This window comes from Bubalus kerabau, chromosome 14, assembly GCF_029407905.1.
Source record: "Bubalus kerabau isolate K-KA32 ecotype Philippines breed swamp buffalo chromosome 14, PCC_UOA_SB_1v2, whole genome shotgun sequence".
Taxonomy (NCBI): domain Eukaryota; kingdom Metazoa; phylum Chordata; class Mammalia; order Artiodactyla; family Bovidae; genus Bubalus; species Bubalus kerabau.
In genome coordinates, this window is record NC_073637.1 from 66,866,097 (window position 1) to 66,887,426 (window position 21,330).

Below are 21,330 nucleotides of genomic sequence, written 5' to 3' on the forward strand. Positions count from 1 at the left end.
CCACTTAATCTGTTACTTTCATAATTTGTGCTGGTCAAACCAGATTATTTGCAAACCCTCAAGCGTAAATTCTGTATTCTTTTACTCAATTTTGAAATTTTGCTCAGACTCATCTTTTCTTCCTTTATCCTTTCCCCTCATTTTATATATTGAAATCCTATTTGGCCTTTAAGGATCCTCTCAATTGCCATCTCCTCCGTGGAGGCTTTTCCTGGTGTTGCCAGATACAAACTCTCCTTGCTTTAAAGCCATGTTTTCCAGGTGTCTCCCATATCAAATCACAGTTCTGTCTTGCCTTATTCTGTGTACTTGTTTTCCCTTCTAAAGACTAGAGGTGCCTTGACAGCAGAACTAGAGCCCTCTCCTCCTCTGTATATTTAATGGCCCTAGCTCAGATCTTTTTATCTGTATTTACTGAATTAAACCTCAAAGTTCTCAGGCGGAGCTCTTTTCAATGTATTCCTAGATCTTTTTTTTTTTTTTTTTTAAATACTTTTACAACACCATGAAGACAGGATGATTTAAACGTATCCAGGGAATACTTTATTTTAGGTTCCCTTCATTGTCCAAAAAAGGAGGCAATGGCTTCTGGATGCAGAACACTTAGTAGTCGATCCAGCACTGTTACCCATCATTCAAAACCATTTATTTTTGTGTCCACTGAGTATGCAGGACTTTTTCCTTTCCTTTATTTTCTAAGAGTCTGGCTCTGCCTCTTACTTCCTCAAAGCCCGCAAGGCTTCTTTTTCTTTTCTGTATTTCAGCAACAATGAATCTCCTATCTGGCTTTGAGCACCCCTCCTAAAGATGATGGATAGGAGCAAGGCCTTCTGGGACACATTAGCACAGCTGCCAGTGGGCAGGAGGTGCTTATAAAATAAAAAGGCTCGGGATTCTGGGAACATATGTGCAGCTATAAGTGAACCGCCCAACACAGTTGAAAAGAAACACCCAAGAACACTTCCTTTTATTCTTTTTAAGTTGTGCGTGGAAGAGGCAAATCATATTAGATTGCAAGTAACTCTCAGAAGGATTCTTTTCCCCTCGTGTCACCATGTGCTAATATCATAACCTTTGCCTATCAGGTCCATGTGCTTTAGAATCATAGAAAGCTTGTAAAGTCAAGTTTAAAGCAGCAAAAGTCTAGTTTTTAATTTATTGGGTAATACTGAGTATTACTCTCTGACTTGGAACATTTTCGCATGTAATTAAAAAAAAAGAATAAAATCCACACAACTAGAAGGTTTAAGGAAGCTTCAGTTCAAGCTGTGAATAAGATGTCATTAGAAAAACCAAACAAATCACCAAGCTACAGACATTAGGCATCACATTGTAAACTCAAACAGAAAATTATTTTATAGGTAAAGATCTCATACATCACTAGAACTGAGAGAGTATTTATAGAAATCTGTGAAGTTGCTAATGTGTTACACAGTCATTGCACTTAAAAACGAAGCACCGATCAAGATAGATACTTGGGGAAAAGAAAATATCTCTTACGTATCTGTAAGACATAGAAACCTGCTTAATCTATCTTTTGGGAAGACACCTGGGGAGGAAAATGAGAAGATTTAAAAAGCTTGTGATGTATAGAGAGAAACAGCTTTGCCAGATATTTGCAAAAGGAAAAGCTGGAGAAACCATAGCAAAAAGAAGTAAATTTCTTTTAGTGAGGCAGTCTTTCTTGATACCCTGCTGGCAGTGGCGACTCTTCTCCAACACCACAGGCCACATATAAAAGGGTTCCCTCTTGCAAGAGCAGAATACACTGTAAAGATCTTCAGAGGTGGTCAGACAGGAAAGCAGCAGCCGTCAGCAGGAGGCCAGTACTGACCATGAGCTGGGCCAGGCTAGCCAGGGTGGCAAATGAGAACAGTTAGAGCTATGACATAGGATGACTCCCTCTGCGGGTATCTGTAAAGCTCACAAATGACCCCTAATTCACAGCCATGTTGGGGAATTTGATTCCACCCCTTGGCTGAATGGGCCAAGAGCTCCTGATGACAAACGAGGCCCATCAAGAATGTGGAACTGGACCAGAGGCTGGACTTGTAGGTGTGACTCTGAGAGCCCTGAGAGTTGTGGGGAGACTACCAGGTGGCCTGAGAAACAGGGAAAAAAAGAAGCTGCTACTGCTGCTGCTAAGTCACTTCAGTCATGTCCGACTCTGTGTGACGCAATGGACAGCAGCCCACCAAACTCCCCTGTCCCTGGGATTCTCCAGGCAAGAACACTTGAGTGGGTTGCCATTTCCTTCTCTAATGCATGAAAGTGAAAAGTGAAAGTGAAGTCGCTCAGTCCTGTCCAACTCTTCGCGACCCCATGGACTGCAGCCTACTAGGCTCCTCTGTCCATGGGATTTTCCAGGCAAGAGTACTAGAATGGGGTGCCACTGCCTTCTCCGAAAAAAGAAGCTAGTCTGCTGAAAAAGAGTAAAGCAAATATGAGGAAAGAAGCAGAGAGAGGAATATAGCAGGTCAATACTCCCCTGGATTCCTGTCTTCCATTCTTGGCCCTGTCCTTTACTAAAGGCCCAGACGCATCTTGCCCTTGGCCTCTAGGACTCCCCCACTGTCTCTTGACAGAAGCTGTCGCCTCTGTTTTTCGCTAGGCCAGCTTCAGGGGGTTTCTGTTATCTGCTGACCTGCTACCTTGCAGGCACTGATGGTGTAGCTGGGGGAAGGTGGCACCTCCTCTAACAGCCATTCTCAGTCAGTGGAAGCATTTCATTAATCACATGCAGAGCCATCATTCTCAATAAGTGCTATGACAGGCTACAACCAGAAAAGTGTCTTTCTCAGGAAATAGGGCGTTCTTGGTCTGTCCCAGTAGAGCTGAGGGCCTCTGATCAGTTGAGGGGACAGTGATGAGGATGGTGACGTCATAGTGACAGCAGTTACTGAGTGCCCTAACAATTTACTGAGCCTTTAACTGCGTATGACATCACAGTGCGTGAGTGAAAGGTGCTCAGCCGTGTCCGACTCTTCGCGACCCCAGGACTATACAGTCCATGGAATTCTTCAGGCCAGAATACTGGAGTGGGTATCCTATGCCTTCTCCAGGGGATCTTCCTGACCCAGGGGTTGAACCAGGGTCTCCCACATTGCAGGCGGATTCTTTACCAACTAAGCTATCAAGGAAGCCATGCCTGGTGCTTAACATAAATTGTCTTTCCTCCTCCCAACTCTTCAAGGTAGTTAAGAGTGGGGTTTTGTTTGGAAAGGTTTATGACACACTGTACAATAGAGACGTCATCCAGGAGAGGCCAGCGTGCTGGGAAGGCAGCTGCCGTGGGAGGGTACTTAGCATGACAGATTCATCATGATTTACGACCTGGCCATGGGTCTTGCAGTCTCAAAAAATGCCCATGGTGTCCCAGGACTGGCTAGATTTAGGAATGCTGAATCATGTAACCAAGTTCACTAGAGACTGATATATAAACCAGATGCCAAGATATTAATTTACCACCAGATGTATCACTGCCAAACAGCCTGGATACTGATGCTTGCCTGAGAAGTGTACGAAACTCTCTTTAGACAGACTGCATCAGGAGTCAAACTATTAGGATATTTGGGTGGTTAGATGATTTGGATGTTAGGCCCAGAGATCTGACAGCTGCTACATTCATCTCCATAAAGGGGATTTAAGCTACCAGGTGAACCAGACACTTAGGCACCGTTTCTTTGGACGCTACAAGGACGGCTTCTTCCAACAAATGCTTCTATGACCATCCTAGGCTTCTAGAACTGATCAGTTCTCCTTATGAAGGAAAGGTTCTTTATTTAGATATCATAATACCCAAACAGTCTTGTGTGTCTGGGAGTCCTTTTATTTATTTAAGATGATTTTGCATTTTGGTCTGATTCATTATTTCATGATTGAACAGTCTGAAGCAAAAGAATAATTTTATTTTCTTTCCATATTTCTCAACAGAGTTCCTAACTATCACTCATATGTGTCATTTATAATATGAATACTGTATTGTTTTACAAATATAGTAAAGAACATAAGTTTTGGAGTCAGAAAGACCTGGGAAGAAATTCTGGCTCTTCCATTTTTAAGTTTAATGATTCAAGACCAGTTAATTTCTCATGGCCTCAGTTTCCGCACTTATAAAATGGGGATACTCCCCACCACCCACTGCAAAAATGAGATTTAATGAGGTTATGTACTCGAAACACCTGACACAGAGCTGGATGTAAAAAATAAAGACGATCAGAACACTTCGGAGCAAAAACAACATAGATCTCAACCATTTAGACTCTCCTTGGCTTCTAACTATGCATTGTTTTGTTTGTTATTCTCCCAACGTGGTTTCACTTTGATTTTTATAATCATATTAGTGTTATTTTAAAAACTAATTTCCCTGACTTTTGAGTTGGATAAATAAAAATGAACTGGGCATGAGTACACTGATTTCTTTGGCTTACCATTCTCTTTCTCCACCAGAAATAAACAAATGACACAGTCTGCTTTTTGTCTTTTTCTTCCTGTTATCCTAGAGAAGATATCTTTTATGAACACTGGTCATTTTTTTTTTTTTTCATGTAAGAGATTTGGACCTAATTCTGAAGCTTGAAAATGCCTTCTTAACTGTGAAAGTGCTATGAAATTATACTGCTTTAGTAACAAACTTATTCTTTTTTTTTGCCAATTAATTCAATTTACTCTTCTAAATGTCATAATTCCCCAAATTACATGATTTCGCCTATATAAATGTGTCTATCCTAATACATATTCAGCTATTCTATCTCCTGAATTTGTATATGTAATTATGGCCTCTCTTTTCAATTAGATTATAATCCCTACAAGAGTAAGGGCAGATCTTCTGTCTCTTCATATCTTCATTGTCATATGCTATATTGAAAAGGTATTCAACATTTATTGATGATAAATGCTATAATGTGGAAATAAAAGTAACAGATATATATGTTTATCTTCTCATTGTTAATTATATTCACATTTTCTGAAGGTATAGATCTGATTTTAAATGTCTATTTCATTTTCCTAATGTAAGGTTTTGTGAACCTGTGTTCATTTTTTCTCGAAATTACTTAAACATTTTCTTTCCCTTTTATCTGACTTTAACACCAGTAATCTTATGTATACCCTAGATATTTTCTACATTAAGAGAAACGTCTGACTTTAGCTCTTATGTCTTTACTTTTAATCCATACAGTATGTTATCCTTTATTTTACTTCTTTAACTTTACTTTACATCTGCTTAAATTGCTCCAGTGATCCCAGCCCAATACTGAATGTTTATCTTGAATTGTAATGTTCAAGCTTTATACTCTTGAGATCCTTGGGGAAAGATGATTATTTAGTTTGGGCTACTGTCACATACCTAATGAAGATATCTAAACATTTAGTACAATATATAAATGAAAATAAATATTAAAACCAGAGTAATACAGTACTGAGAGAACAAGAACAAGCACCATGACTGATCTATGTGATGATTAAAATCCCCATTACCAATTCCACTACAAAGTATGAATTAAAATTTCACAATCTGAGAACATGGGTCTTTCCAAAATGGAAACCTCAGTAGGCCGTATACACACAGGATGAGGAGAGAGGAAAACCTACAGTATATGCCAGACACAGTGCAAGAAGTTTCTTACCTTTCAGCTCACTTCAATAGCACATCTATTCTAGTAGGTTGCTGGTATTACTCTACCTTAAGGTGGCGCTTGTGGCAAAGAACCTGCCTACCAACACAGGAGATTCAAGAGAGGCAGGTTTGATCCCTGGGTTGGGAAGATCCCCTGGAGTAGGAAATGGCAACTCACTCCAGTATTTCTGCCTGGGAAAACCCATGGACAGAGCAGCCTGGCGGTTACAGTCCATGGGAACGCAAAGAGACACGACTGAGCAACTAAGCACAAATACACTACTAACACTTATAATTTAACATGATAAAATTGAATGCAAAATATGCTCCTTTTGCTTTTTGTGAACATTAATTTCAGGGTCTTTATTCTGAACGTATGGTTAGTTTAACATCATAGAACTGTTTTCCATATTTTTCAGAACAATCACAAAATAAATTCCATAAAGTCATATGAGGAGCCTGGTTTATAAATCCCAATATTAATCATGGAAAGACATATAAACAAATACATTTAAGGAGTCTATGTAAGGTCAGTTTTTTTATGAACCAAATAATACTGAAGGAAAAAAAAATCCAAACTTGATTTTGTTTTTAGGACTAAAACCAAGGAGATTAACTTATTTTTGTACTTAATAACTAGCCCCTGCCTAGTGGGCAGTGGACTTGGCAGAATATTCAATGATCTCACCAAGAGCCCAAGTAACGTAATGACATTAGACTGTGTGTTTATACTAGGTAATACCACTGAAGCATAAAACACAATGCATCCTGACATAATTCAGTTTGTAAAACCAAATGCATTCAATAGCCCCATAAAATAATGGCAAACAATGGAATATGTCTGAATTACACAGACTAGGAACATAGATAACCATGTACTCATCCACCCAGTCAATACACTGAGCATCTCGACAGCAGTGGGTACTATAAGGACCATAATGACAAATCAGATGTGACCATTTCCTTTGGAAACCTAGGTGGGAGACAAGATATGGATGACAAAAACGTGAAGACTAGGTGAGAAACAGAATAAACTTGATGCCATGAAGTGTTACAGGATGTCAGAGAAAGGCAGTATCATGGGTGGAGAGGGTGTCCCAGAAAGGCTTCCAGATGGCACTGGAGCTGTCTGGAAGCATGGACTGGATTTCAGCAAAAAAGGGACAGATGCCCAGGCAGAGGGAGTGGTCCAGTTGTGGGCGGCCACCAGCCCCTTTGACCAGAGCAGAGATTGTGTATAAGGGAAGGAAAGGCAAAGCTGGGCCTGTAGGTTTAGCAGGGCCCTCAAGGCCGGTCTAGCAGAGTGACCGGACCACTGAAGGTTTTCCTCCTGGAGAAGGAAATGGCACCCGACTCCAGTACTCTTGCCTGGAAAATTCCATGGATGGAGGAGCCTGGGAGGCTACAGTCCATGGGGTTGCCGAGTCAGACACGAATGAGCGACTTCACTCACTACTTCCAGGTCAGTCTAACAGAGTGACAGGACCACGGAAGGTTTTCCTCAGGGAATGACACAATCCACCTGTTCCTTTAAGAACTCAGTAGGGCAGGTTGGAAGAAGAGATTGAAGGCTGAAATTCCATTTCAGTTCAGTTCAGTTCAGTCGCTCAGTCGTGTCCGACTCTTTGCGACCCCATGAATTGCAGCACGCCAGGCCTCCCTGTCCGTCACTAACTCCCGGAGTTCACTCAGACTCATGTTCATCGAGTCAGTGATGCCATCCAGCCATCTCATCCTCTGTCGTCCCCTTCTCCTCATGCCCCCAATCCCTCCCAGCATCAGAGTCTTTTCCAATGAGTCAACTCTTCGCATGAGGTGGCCAAAGTACTGGAGTTTCAGCTTTAGCATCATTCCTTCCAAAGAAATCCCAGGGCTGATCTTCAGAATGGACTGGTTAGATCTCCTTGCAGTCCAAGGGACTCTCAAGAGTCTTCTCCAACACCACAGTTCAAAAGCATCAATATTTCGGTGCTCAGCCTTCTTCACAGTCCAACTCTCACATCCGTACATGACCACAGGAAAAACCATAGCCTTAACTAGACAGACCTTTGTTGGCAAAGTAATATCTCTGCTTTTCAATATGCCATCTAGGTTGGTCATAACTTTCCTTCCAAGGAGTAAGCGTCTTTTACTTTCATGGCTGCAGTCACCATCTGCAGTGATTTTGGAGCCCAGAAAAATAAAGTCTGACACTGTTTCCACTGTTTCCCCATCTATTTCCCATGAAGCGATGGGACCGGATGCCATGATCTTCATTTTCTGAATGCTGAGCTTTAAGCCAACTTTTTCACTCTCCTCTTTCACTTTCATCAAGAGGCTTTTGAGTTCCTCTTCACTTTCTGCCGTAAGGGTGGTGTCATCTGCATATCTGAGGTCATTGATATTTCTCCCAGCAATCTTGATTCCAGCTTGTGATTCTTCCAGCCCAGCGTTTCTCATGATGTACTCTGCATAGAAGTTAAATAAGCAGGGTGACAATATACAGCCTTGACGTACTCCTTTTCCTATTTGGAACCAGTCTGTTGTCCCATGTCCAGTTCTAACTGTTGCTTCCTGACCTGCATACAGATTTCTCAAAAGGCAGGTCAGGTAGTCTGGTATTCCCATCTCTTTCAGAGTTTTCCACAGTTTATTGTGATCCACACAGTCAAAGGCTTTGGCAATTTAGGCAATCCCATTTAGGAGGCTTTATTTTGGTCCAGGCATTTGAATATGAAGGAGAAGTGGAGGGAAGGAAATTAACATTTATTAAGAGCTCACTTTGTGTAAGGCATTTGTTTTAGCTTTAATATTTCACTTAAATCTCATGGAAAAAACTCTGAAAGGTAAATAGTGTTGACTCAGGTGTTCGGTTGAGGAAATTAAGTCTCCAAGAGATGAGCAGTTTGCCTAAGGTCACTGAATTAGTAAAACACAAAGCGGGAGGGGACAGGAGTCAGCAGCTGAGACTTTAATGTCCAGGTTACCTAAACTAGACCAGGTTGATAAACAGACTTCTTTTCACAGGTTCCCTGCTATTCACGATTGGGAGTTCAATATTTTAGCTGTGTCTCTGGTACAGATCTAGAGAGACTTACATAGACTGGGAGAAGGATTCTGACAACACAGAGGTTTAACGCTGAATGCTTGAATGCTTAAATTATGGAAACTCTTCTGCCCCAAACAACCACAGAAACCTGCCTGCTGCACAGATTGCTTCTAATGACTGAACAGTGTCTCATCCATCTCTGACCCCCTCAGGAGTATGCCCAGGGTCTGGCACTGCCAGGGCTCAAGAAAAAAGCTGTCATATTTCCACAGATGAGGTCACCCCAACCCCTGGGATGAATTTTGCTCCTCACCAGGTGAATATAAGGCTAGGCCAAGGAGCTCAGTAGCATGGCAACTTTATGCCCGTCTTCTCTGTTCTTCTGTCTCAGCTGTTAGCTTTGGGTGTTCTTGCTTAGCACTGGGATCTAGCCTTCCCCTTCAGCTTACAGTAGGTATAACCCTGTCTTGCTTTTTAGACCAGCAGCCTTGTCTTTGAACTCTGCCACACATCACTTCCTCTCTCTCCAAGAAGATACGAAATATAGCAGGACTTCTCTGATATCAACTCTCGTCTTGTTGAAACGTGCCAGGCTTCCCTCACGTGGTGCTTATGCGCCAAGTCTACTGTAAAGGCCCCCAGACTGTCCCAGATCGCCTAGACTACTTCCGCTGGTCTGGAGAGCCATTAGACCCCAGCTCTTTCTGGTCTAGCCTGTGCTTCCGCGTGATGAAAAGACTTTTGGCGATAATCATTGTAACAGTACTGGTAGTACCCATACTTATATAGCATTTACTATGTGCCAGGCATTGTTCTATGTGTCTTATAAATATTCATTCCTATAGCCATTACATTGTTAATAGCCTCATTTTATTGATGAAAGAAAAGCAAAACAGAAAACCTGAGGTCGAGAGACTACTTTACTTGTCTAAGGTGACACAGCTTGAAAATGGCAGAGCCAGAATCTGAACCCAGGCATTCTGGCTATAGTTCATTCCCATAACCACTCTGCTCTCCTGCCTCTCCAGTGGCAGTGAGAAGATGAAGAACATGTCATTAGTGAATGTACTTTCTAACGTAAATGCTCTGTTTAATACAACTGGTGTAATACTGCTTGCTACCAATGGTTATCAGGCTTAGGATAATTTTTAACTATAAATCTGAACCCTAAAATCAGTTACAAAAAAAGCCCTTTACATGATGCTGTTGATATATGAGTATTTTCATTGTGACTGAAAATACTACAGATGTTCTGCATTTAGGCTAGTCTAAGAAGACAGTAGGATTCAAAGACAATGCCACTTTGTTCAGCAAAAATAATCCAAGAATATTGGTAGAGAAGATAATCATGAATATGACTCTGACAGATGGGGAAGCAAATGTGAACATTTAAGAATCAAAGTAGAGTTGCTACGAGGATAGATCTTAGAAGTCTTCATCACAAGGGAAAAAAATGAAAGTAGAGACAGTTGACATTGTGGCAAATTGGATAGTTCTGCATACTCTGGTTTATTTGACAAAATGACACATTTCATTGTTATCAATTCAGAAGGTGAACATCTGACTATATTATAATCAAGAATCTAAATAAGAATTAAATAAGCTTATAATAGGTAGCGTGGACTCCTCTGATTTGTATTATTATTCTGACTTAAATATAGATCAGTCATTAAAAAAAAGAAACTGGTTTATATTTATTTATGAGGGGCTGGAGATAAGTGATCAGGACATACCAGAGAGGTGGGCAGTGCAGAGACCATAGGTCCTTGTGGGCCAGAGTAAGATACTGAATTCTGTTCTCAGTATCAGAGGAAGGTTTCAAGTTAGGGGAGTGAGGTAATCTCATCTACATTTTTAAAAGATCATTGTGGTTGCTATTTGCAAAGTGCATTGCAGGGAGTCAAGGATGGATTCCCAGAGACCAATTAGGAAGCTACTGTAGTAGGGAACAGAAGATGGTGGCTTGGACTCAAATTGTACCAGTAGAAACACAGAGAAGTAGATGGAATAGGGACATATTTGGAGGTAGAGCTGACAGGACATGTTGATGTGGGAAGTTAGAGAAAAAGAGCAATCAGGAATGCCTTCAAGTGAATGACTGTGTGATTGAGCAATAGGTGGAAGACTAGGAGAAAAACAAATTTTAGGAGAAATTCAGGTCTGTAGAATTAATAAGTAGAATAATAATACAGTGATATCCGCACTCGAGGAAATGATGGACAACAAACTTTGCACAGAATCATAGGGAATATAATCCCTCATTAGATGGCTTTCCTATAAGCCTACCACTGGTCCAGGACCATTTTCAACTCTGGAAATGAAATGAAAATTTTCACCCTTTCCAGCCTTATGGGGGCATATATTATTTCATAGAACAGCTCTAAACATGCTGAAGGGTGTGAGCACGTGGTAGGTTATTCAGAAGATGTGTGGCGGGGGCCTCCCTGGTGGATCAGTGGTAAAGAATCTGACTTCCAATGCAGGGGACACGGCTTTGATCCCTGGTCTGGGAAAATCCCACATGCCCTGGGGCAACTAAACCTGAGCGCCACGACTACTGAGTCAGTGCTCTAGGGCCTGGGAACCACAGCTACTTAGCCCCTGGGCTCTATATGTGCCGCAATGAGAAGCCCGCACACTGCAATGAAGAGCAGCCCGCACGCATCGCAATGAGAGAAAAGCCCGTGCCGCAGTGAAGATCCACCCCATCCATAAAGGAATAAACCTTAAAATAAAAGAAAAAGAAACTGTGTGGTGAACGCAGTGACACTGCTTGTCCCATTACAGCTGGAGACCATGTAGGCTACAGGTCAAAGAGGAGAGCCAAGAACTCTCAAAACTGCTGTGTACCATGAATCTGAATAACTTCATTCCCTTATTTTAACATTTCTAGTGTGCATGTGTCTTGTGTGTATGTGTACATATGTATGTTTGTATGTGCACATACATGTATATTTCTCTGAGACAACTGGTGGAAAAGATAGGTATGCTCCTAATATTTTTCCAATTATCTGATCAGCGCCTTCCCACAGTGTTTTTATTTTGATTAAAAATAAAATAAAATTAAAAAAAAAAAAAAAAAAAAAGAAATGAAGAGTCATTCCAAACCTGCAGCATGTCACCAAGGTCTGCTGTGCTAATGTCTGGATCCTCGGTGGTGTTGAAGGGCACAGGAGTTATGCGTACAAGGGTGAGCACTCTAGGTTCTGGGTATCTCCACAGCATCATCCCTGGGCTATCTTCGGTTTCATTGTAAAACAAGACTTCATAGACACCAGGCATTTTCAGAGGTTCTGTTAAATGAAAGTATAATTAATTGTATGCTTCTGAAGTGGGACATGTTGGTTTATTACAGCAAGAAAAAATTATGAATATGAAAGAAAAGAATATAAAGAAGCTGTCTGATCATGTTTATATGGTTTAAGAGAGGAACAAATCAAGAATCTTCCCTTAAGAGAGACTGAAAGGCAAAGTACTGTTTTGGTACGGCAGGTATTCAATGCACTTAGTTTTCAAGTGTTGTTGAACTGTCATCATTTACCTAATATGGAGGTAAACACACAGTCATAGTGAGGCTATCGCTACTTACCAGCATCCCGTATATACTGAAATAGACCTGTCCGTAGGTCATCTGAACTTTGTTCACTTTTAAATATCTGATTTTTTTCCAAAGGAGATGGCATTTGTGGAACTGCTTCAGAAACTTTCGCTTCAAAATTTCCTTCCATGTTAAGGTATCCACTGAGTAATTCATGTAGAAGAATTAAGCAATTCAAATGTTCTTGACCCCAGAAAACCTTTAAAATCATATGAAAAATTTTACTGGCTTTAAATACAAATATCTCATGAGGATAATTAGGTACAATCATATTTGAATTAGTTCAAGACTATAATTACATTTATTTTAATTACTGATAATAACCAACCTGTAATTTTTAAGCAATTGACCTTTGAGATGAAATTCTATTATTGGGGAAATACATAGAAACAAGAAAATCAAGCAAATCCTATAATGTGTAGGTAGCAATCAATTTTAAATGCTGAATTGATAATAAAATTATGTAGATGAGAGGTAATGTTTATGAATTAACTTAGTTAAGCAGGAAAAGAACATTGAATACAGTATGAGAGAAGCAATGAAGATCCTTTCAGGTCAAAATGTTAATAATAACAGGTTTGTAGAATAGCTTCTATTTTGTCATGAGATTACATGAACACATCCTGCTATTAGGGTTCCTTTCTTTGTACTTTGAGTCTTCAGAGAAAAAGAGAAGGAAGATGCTCAATGAGCTTGAACTTAAAAGGCTCCCAATTTCAGTGTTCAGTGAGAAAGTACCAACCAACACAGCCCTTGAGAACCAACTGTACAGGAGCTACAGTAGAGTTTCAGAACAAACTCTTGCTACTTCATCTAACAGAAAGGATCACCTTCCCTTTTTCTGCAGGTGAAGACTTAGTCTATAACAGAAGGATGGCCAGTGGGGAATAATGATTAATGTCAGAGGACTTAAACATTTAATAAAGTTGAATTTCTCCAAATATTTTGGGTGAAAGCATTACAACTGTAATTTCCCAGAGAACCAGGTAATACAGAAAAGAAGAAAAGAATATACAAAGGTAGAAGAGAATAAGCCTATGCTTTGTGGGCAAGTTTTAAACCCTAAGTTTAAGTCCTACCTCTGGAATTAAGGCATCTCAGAAATGAAGGTAAGAGATATGATACTAAGTCTATTTTTTCCTCATCAATCTTATTTGTATTGATTGTATTGAATCTGAAAAAAATAGTGATAGGTGAAAAGTCAAGCTGACGAGTCAAATACCATGCTCCAGCTCTTAAAATGTCAAAAGGCTTTATAATATAGAGATTATATACTTTGTTTTGCTTTTATTCTTATTTTTAATGTGGAGTTACTTTGCTTCCTTGGAAAAATGGTAATGCAATTAATATTCTTGACAAAACAACACATAAGCACAAGCTTAGTAAATATATGAAGATATATAACAGATACTAAAAATCTCCAGACCAATATAAAGCAGTAAGTTATTAGGCTCTGCCCACATCGAGCTCTGTGTCAGTAAGAAAACTAGTGAAACAGTGGAGGCAAGACAGCTTTCAGATGAAAACAAGAAATTCATACTTAATATGCCTCAACTATTAACAAATTAGTCATTTCCACTTTCTATAACTCTGAATTTCTCAAGCTCTTTAGATCTGTGTCACATTTGGGGGATATCAAATCATACCAAAAAAACCTTCAAATTCTATCCAAATAGAAAATTATCAAGAAATAAATTGGATAACCTCACATATTCTGTACTTGGCTGCAAATCAAATGCATAAAACACTGCAGTGTGAAGTTGTATGTCATGTTAGTCATCAGACAGCATAACAGCTAAACAACATGTCATTAGGAAATGGCTCATGTATTACTGATGACACTGCCTGAGACAGGCTGACTACTTTATAGTAGAAAAGTCTACACATTAGGAAAAAGTTTATTGATTCAGCAATTCCAAACATGTCCTCACAATACTTATGCGCAAATATTCATAGCAGCATTATTCATAATAGCCAAAAGTGGATGGAATCTAAATGTCCATCAACTGCTGAATGGATAAATAAAATGAGGTACATCAATACAGTGGAGTATTATTTGGTTGTAAAAAGGAATAAAGTACTGGCACCTGCAGAAACATGAATGAACCTTGAAAACATTATGCTAAGTGAAAGAAGCTATTCACAAAAGACCGCATTTCATATGATTCCATTTATATGAAATGTCCAGAAGAGTCAGAGACAGAAAATAGTGGTCTCCTAGTTCTGGGGAGGGGATCAGAGGATGATGGGGAGTGTGAATGGTTGAAGGGTTTTGGAAGTAGGTGTGTGAGAATATTTTAAAATGGATTGTTGTGATGACCACATGACTCTGTGAATACATTAAAAAAATCACTGAATGGTATACTCTAATTAGGTGAATTGTATGGTTTGTGAATTATGTTTCAATAAAGCTGTTAAAAAAGTTTAGTAAGACACCAATCCGACAATACCCTTTCTCACCACACTAAGTTTAAAATTCAATGAAACAGTTCAAAAAAATGAACAAAGGCTAGTTTAAAACTTGTGGGAAAAAATGGGGCCAATCCCCACAGACCTGTAGCAGACCTCCTCTTACATCAATGGATATTTTTGGTATGGACTGTTCTGGGCCTGGATCGCCACTGTGTTTACACCATTTAGCTTCCAAATTGGCAGTAGCACAACACGGTCCTATTAGAATCCGACTTCTTTCTTTGAGACACGTTTTAAGAAGAAAATCATTTACGCTGAGTAGAAAAGATGACCCAAGAATCACACCTAGAGGGTAAAAAAAAAGAAGAGATGGAGAGAGGTAGATAATATAAGTCTTCCTTGTCAAGAAAAAAAGGATGATTGGGCAAGAATTATCTGAATTTTTTAAGAGTGTCAACTCATCCTTTGTCAGAGTTTTCTTTTCAGTTGGCTTTTCCCCACAGTTTCATGCCATTTATATAGAATTCTAGCTATGAAGCAGGTATACCTTATTCACATTCCTAACAAAGCAATATTTGCCAAAACATTATGACTTTTTCCATGTGTGAGCATTTTAAGTTTTATGAGTAGAGACATTTTCATTAAACTGTGCAAGTTTTTCAAACAACTACATTAAGAATGAGAACAGCTGCTTCATTTGTCTATTGTTAACATGATGGGAGAGGGCAATTTTCTGTGATTTCTTAGAGTAACAGAGTACAGTATATTACTTTGCTAGACACTCAAGTTTTTGACTGGCCCATGTTAAAATTCAAAACAATCAAAATATATAACATGTGTTTTCTAAAAAATTTAGTTTAATCCAAACTTCACACATCATAACCACTTGAAGTTTACAAAGTTTTAAAAACAGATAGTGGCAGGTTAGATTTATGGGAAAAACTATATGCTATAGTTCAAAGTAAATATATCCAGAAAAGGAATACACTTTAAAATGGAGCTTTTCTTTTGAACTTAACTAGAAGTGTAGATCAAAACCTTTTCATAAAACCAATGGCACACTTTAAGATATTTGGATGAAAAGTCAGAGTGGTGGGTTAACTTTCCCCTAAGGAGTCCATATTCTGAATTGTCATTGTGAATATTGAATTTCACCAGACCACATTTGTAATGTCTATGGCTTATTTTTCTAATGATATTTGATCCTTAAAAGAGATGAAAGATTAAAAAACACCTTAGACCCACGGTATACATGTTTCAAAGTACAATACCCACATTGGCTTTTTTAATTCTGTGGAGACTTGAAAACTGCATATATGTTGTATGTTCCTACTTTAGAAATAAGACAAACCATGCAACTTCTAATATTCCACAGAAGACAATCACATTCACAAAAATGTGAGGGTTAAAGACTTTTGTTAAAAATCGTGACGGTGGAAATCAATTTCTTAAATTTGTTCATCAAATGTATTGTGGCAATAAGACTTCTGTTTCACTTACATAATTTTCTACACTTCGCTTAAAAAAAATAGAACAGTAAATTAAAAAATTCAGAACAGGCCCTCAAATACACAAGAATCAACAATTATCTTTATTAACGGAGAGACAGAATGACTTCTGACTTACCTGCATTATATTTCCTAAAATGCTTAATTCTCAACAGTAAGTACTTGCTAAATGAAACATATCAATTCCTTATTCAGAAATTTGTCACAATGGGATTATAAAGGTAGGGCTTAATTGAGTACAATCATCTAGCAAATGAGCATTAAAGGAATGTCAGAATTACAATACCCATTATTCTCAAATATGAATACATGCATCTTCATACTACCCTACAATGAAATACCCCATTATCTGGTGGAGAATTCCATGGACAGAGGAGCCCGGCAGACTACAGTCCAGGGGGTCGTCACAAAGAGTCAGACACAACTGAGCAACTAACAACAACAATCTTAATGTGAATGCTCTATTGGTCCCTCACACAGGAAGTGTTAAAGGTCTTCTAGGTTTTTAAATCTTAGTGTTTATCATTCTCATCAGGTACCCGGATTGGATAAATCTGGGGCCCACTTTGAGAGCTCACTCTTAGATATGTTTCTAACACTTATCAATTTCTATGTCACTCTATCTAACTCTATTCTTCTAAAGTCTTTCTTCTGATCCGGGATCCAATCTAGAATCCTCAGTTTTCTTTAATTAGTGACAGATCCTCTAGTTTTTTTTTTTTTTTTTGGTCTTTCATGACCTTGATTCTCTTAAACAGTCCAGGCCATTATCTTGCAGAGTATCTCTCAATTTGGATTTATCTGGTGTTTTCTCATTAGAATGAGGTTATGCATTTTTGGCAAGAATACAAGAGAAGTGATATTTTTCTCAGCGCATCATAGTGGAGCGATACTGATGTTTTACTACCTGCTGGTAATATTAATCTTCATAACATAGCTAAAGTGGTGTCTATCAGGTTTCATCACTGTTATTTTTCCATATGTAAATAATAATTATCTTGTGGGGAGGTATCTGGAGATTATCCATGTATCCTCTTTTACATCAAACTTTCAGTCACTAAATTAGTAGCATTCATCAATGGTTCTTGCTTGCAACAGTTATCACTGTGGGGTCGGGTAATGTTAATCTTCAATTTCTCTTTTCTTCTACATTTATTAGCTAATTCCCTGGTGGCTTAGATGGTAAAGCGTCTGCCTACAATGCAGGAGACCCAGGTTCAATCCCTGGGTTGGGAACATCTCCCGGAGAAGGAAATAGCAACCCACTCCAGTACTCTTGCCTGAAAATCCCATGGACGGAGAAGCCAGGTAGGCTACAATCCACGGGGTCACAAAGAGTCAGACACAACTGAGCGACTTCACTTTCACTTTCATTCTATAGTAAAAAGAGCTGTCCCGTCTACCCTCTTTATTAGTTCAATTATTTATTTATACCAGTATGGATTCATGGATATCAATTTTATGAGCACTAATCTAATACTTTCATTATTTTACTTTGTTGCTTAAATTTTTGGCCATTGGGAATCCCTTCAAGTTGATTCCTATGTCATTCTGATATATCCCTATCATTTTTTGATAACTTCTTTATTTTCTGGCCACAAGATGTTTCAGGCTCAATAGTATTTTTTTCCCCATCCCATCTCTAGCATTAGTCATTTCTGCAGAGTTTTGATTTCTTTTGCTAAAGAACGGTAGCTAGAAACCAAAATCTGGGTGGTAGGTATGCTCATTGCTGCTAAGGTGTCACTGCTCCTAGAGCCTCTCAGCAGAGTGGGCTAAGAAGTATATGTATGTTTACTGCACATGTATACACACACATCAATATTTTTCTGTATCAGTAAATACTTTAAATGAATTCATACTGATACCTCTAGTTCTAATCCAAAACCACAGAATTTGGTTTCTAGCCTATTCTCTCTTTTTTTAACTCTTTATTTTGTATTAGCGTGTAGTCAATTACAAACAATGTTGTGATGGTTTCAGGTGAACAGCAATGGGACTCAGTCATACATATACATGTATCCATTTTCCCTCAAACAGCCAGGTTGCCACATAAAATTGAGCAGAGGTCCTGTGCTATTCAGTACATCCTTGTCAGTTATCCACTTTAAATGCATAGTCCCTTTTCTTATTTGTAATCTCTTCCTATGATAGTGAGAAACCTGCAGAGTACTCCTTCAGATGTACTCATTTCTAATCATCCTCAAAACATCACTTGGAGAGAGTGGTCAAAATTAAAGCAAAAGAACTAAGACAGACATAAAGGACAACTTTATTAAAGCAAAGGTAATCATCTACCAAAAAAAAAAAAAAAAAAAGACTATCAAAAGGAAGGGCTGATATTTATCCCTGAAAGTCTAAGAACGGGCTTGACAACATTTTGTCTGGAGCATACAGATGAATATTACCTTTCTCACTCTCTCTACAGCACTTTTCATTTATACAAAGACATTTGTAAGTACATAAAATTTTCTTTGTAGAAGTAACTTCATACATACATACAGAATTTGAACCTTACTAGTTATTTCTAATATGCAGCAATGATCTCAAAATACTGATACTATACTGTCTAAAGTAGTTTCTGTGGTTTTACCTTAAAAAAAGAGTAGAACTGGAATGAGAAAATTTACTATGTATTCCTCAGAAAGTGCCTACCTCTTCTCAAAGAATGCAGTGTTGGTGGAAGGTTTTTCTTAATTCCCTAACATTACACAACTATAAGTATTTATTGCCTGAGTGAGGAGGGGATGTAAGAAAAAATTCTAGACTTGCATTTTTACATTAAAAAAATCGAAATGTTGACAGCCTTTGTGTTACTGTGTATGCTGCTGAACACATGAACATTTTCCTACTGTCATACAAATTCTATTCTTTTTTGCTCAGGTAGAGAGAACAAGACACCTAGAATTCCTGGGCGAGTGAAGATAAAGGTAGGGACTGAGATCTTGGGAAAATGGCCCAGATATAGTGAATGAATGGCCAGGCAAACATCTGGGAGCCTGAAACAGGAAGAAAGGGGCATCAGACTCAGGAGCACACTGAGGAGGGAAGAGACACACTACGACTGAAATTCAAGAGACCATGCAGTTGAGTCAGGTGCTGACCCAGCTACAGCTATATTTTAGCAATGGCAGAATTTGATAACTGGTTTTCTACAAAGTAGACTCGTAGGGCTAGGAACCTGCTGAACTTTCTAGATTTTCAGCTTTGAGTCTCACTGGGGTTTGATCTGGTTCAAGAATGAACATGAGATTTAATGAAAAACAGTGAGGCTCAGCTGGTAAAGAATCTGCCTGCAACACAGCAGACAAGGGAGATGTGGGTTCAATCCCTGGGTTGGGAAGATCCCCTGGAGGAGGAAATGGCAACCTGCGTGTGTGCACGCACACACACACACACACACACACACACACACACAGTGAGGCACAATACTTTGGGGAAAGAAACCGTTCCTCTTGCTTTCCAGTTTTGAAGTCAAGAAAATGAAGGCTGCTGGCAGCCACCTTATGCAGGATATTTCAGTGAACTTCTTTACTATCATGGCTTTAAGGATAATTTCTTGGGACATTATCCATAACTATGCCTCAGTTCTGAAATAAGTGCTACTCCCATGCTTCTAACTTGTCTATAGAGAATTTGGATATCCTGGAAAACTTCTAACTTGATATTTATGCAGGTATGTATTCGTCATTGAACCAAAATTTACTGGTTATCTACCATACAGTGGGGTATACACAAAGATAAAGTGAATGATTTGCCATTCTCTTTTACATCACAAGATTTTGCCATTTGTTAGCCTCAAGCCTCAATTTGTCAGCTTCAAGTTCTGAGATCTCATTGAGAGGGGAAAAAAAAGACAACCAACAATATGTATAATATTGACTCCGTTAAGCAAGGGAACTGTTGAAAAACACAAATACTTTCCTATTATCATACAAATACTTTGTTTTTGCTTTTTATTCATTTTATCTGCTGTCTGTTCTTTCACTCTAAATCAAATATATAATTGAACACCTTTTCTGTAAGGCCCTGTTATTTTCTTTCCCTCTTCATTTCCCCTCCCTCTAGTCTTACTTTTTCTAATCCTTTACAGTCTGTACATACATACGTACTGAGTCATTTCAGTCATGTCTGACTCTTTGCTACCCTATGGACTGCAGCCTGCCAGGCTCCTCTGTGCATGGGATTCTCCAGGCAAGAATACTGGAGTGGGTGGCCATGTCCTCCTCCAGGGGATCTTCTTGACTGAGGGATTGAACCTGCATCTCTTAATTCTCCTGCATTGGCAGGTGGGTTCTTTACCAGGAGCACCACCTGGGAAGCCCCTCCAGCCTATTTCTCAAGTCTACCAGCACTGATCATGAGTTTGAACTCACAGAGGATACTGAGAATTAAGATGCTAATGTTGACAGTGAGGATGCAGGAACAGGCACTGCCTAAAGGCTTTATGCAAACACCTGACCTGTAGACATAAATGTGCCCTACCTGGTCCCTTGTCTCCTTTCTTCTCTTTCATGTCTTACACCTACAAGGAAATTAGGTATGGTTTACTCTTGAGACTTAAGCAAGTAATTTAACTTATCCTCACGTGCCTACCTATCCACTACACCTGCTACACACACCAAAGCTGTGGCTTTGCTCCTCGATGAGGAGATCCAGTTACTTGTGGGATCACAGAAAGGTTAACCCACAAGTACCGGTTTTTAAGTTTAAAATAGAGCCTCCATTTCCTTCTGAACATTTCCTGCTACATTTTTAAAAAGCTACAATAAAATAAGAGAAAAATATATTAGTTCAAGTGGTTTTAATCTTAGTGTAAATGACCAGTAATAAGAGATTATGGTGATCACTTCATAAGAAAGAGTGGTGATAAATTTCACAGAGTCATTTATAAATGCTAAACCAAAGTTCACACTTTTACCACAAAATATGAAAATAATCCCTGGGACTCAAGACAGGGTTATTAATTCTCCTTTCCCCTTTCTTTTACTCTGTGAGAAGCTGGCCTATGGGACATCATCCCTTCCTTTTTGTTTTCTTTGTTTTTTTTTCCATCAGGAAACATACTAAATATCTTCCTTGGGATGAAATGAATCTTATTTTATATTATCACCACACATATAAACCCAAAGCCACAAAGAATACTCAGAGTTCATTCAAGATGGAT

The 21,330-nt window shown here is 38.9% G+C and overlaps 1 protein-coding gene and 1 non-coding gene across 10 annotated transcripts in view; one reads left to right on the top strand and one right to left on the bottom strand.

Moving 5' to 3' along the window:
- The window catches only part of VPS13B (vacuolar protein sorting 13 homolog B), an 851,071-nt gene that overhangs the window by 153,484 nt on the left and 676,257 nt on the right, over positions 1-21,330 (bottom strand). For all 9 annotated transcript variants that reach the window (XM_055546536.1, XM_055546537.1, XM_055546534.1 and 6 more), the window contains 3 exons: positions 14,798-15,000; positions 12,235-12,442; positions 11,754-11,938 (listed from right to left, as the gene is read on the bottom strand). In XM_055546536.1, the coding sequence (XP_055402511.1) occupies positions 11,754-11,938; positions 12,235-12,442; positions 14,798-15,000 (596 nt within the window). The remainder of the gene's footprint in view (positions 1-11,753; positions 11,939-12,234; positions 12,443-14,797; positions 15,001-21,330) is intronic.
- TRNAC-ACA (transfer RNA cysteine (anticodon ACA)) lies at positions 17,328-17,399 on the top strand. Its single transcript has one exon. It is a non-coding gene; the product is annotated as a tRNA-Cys (tRNA).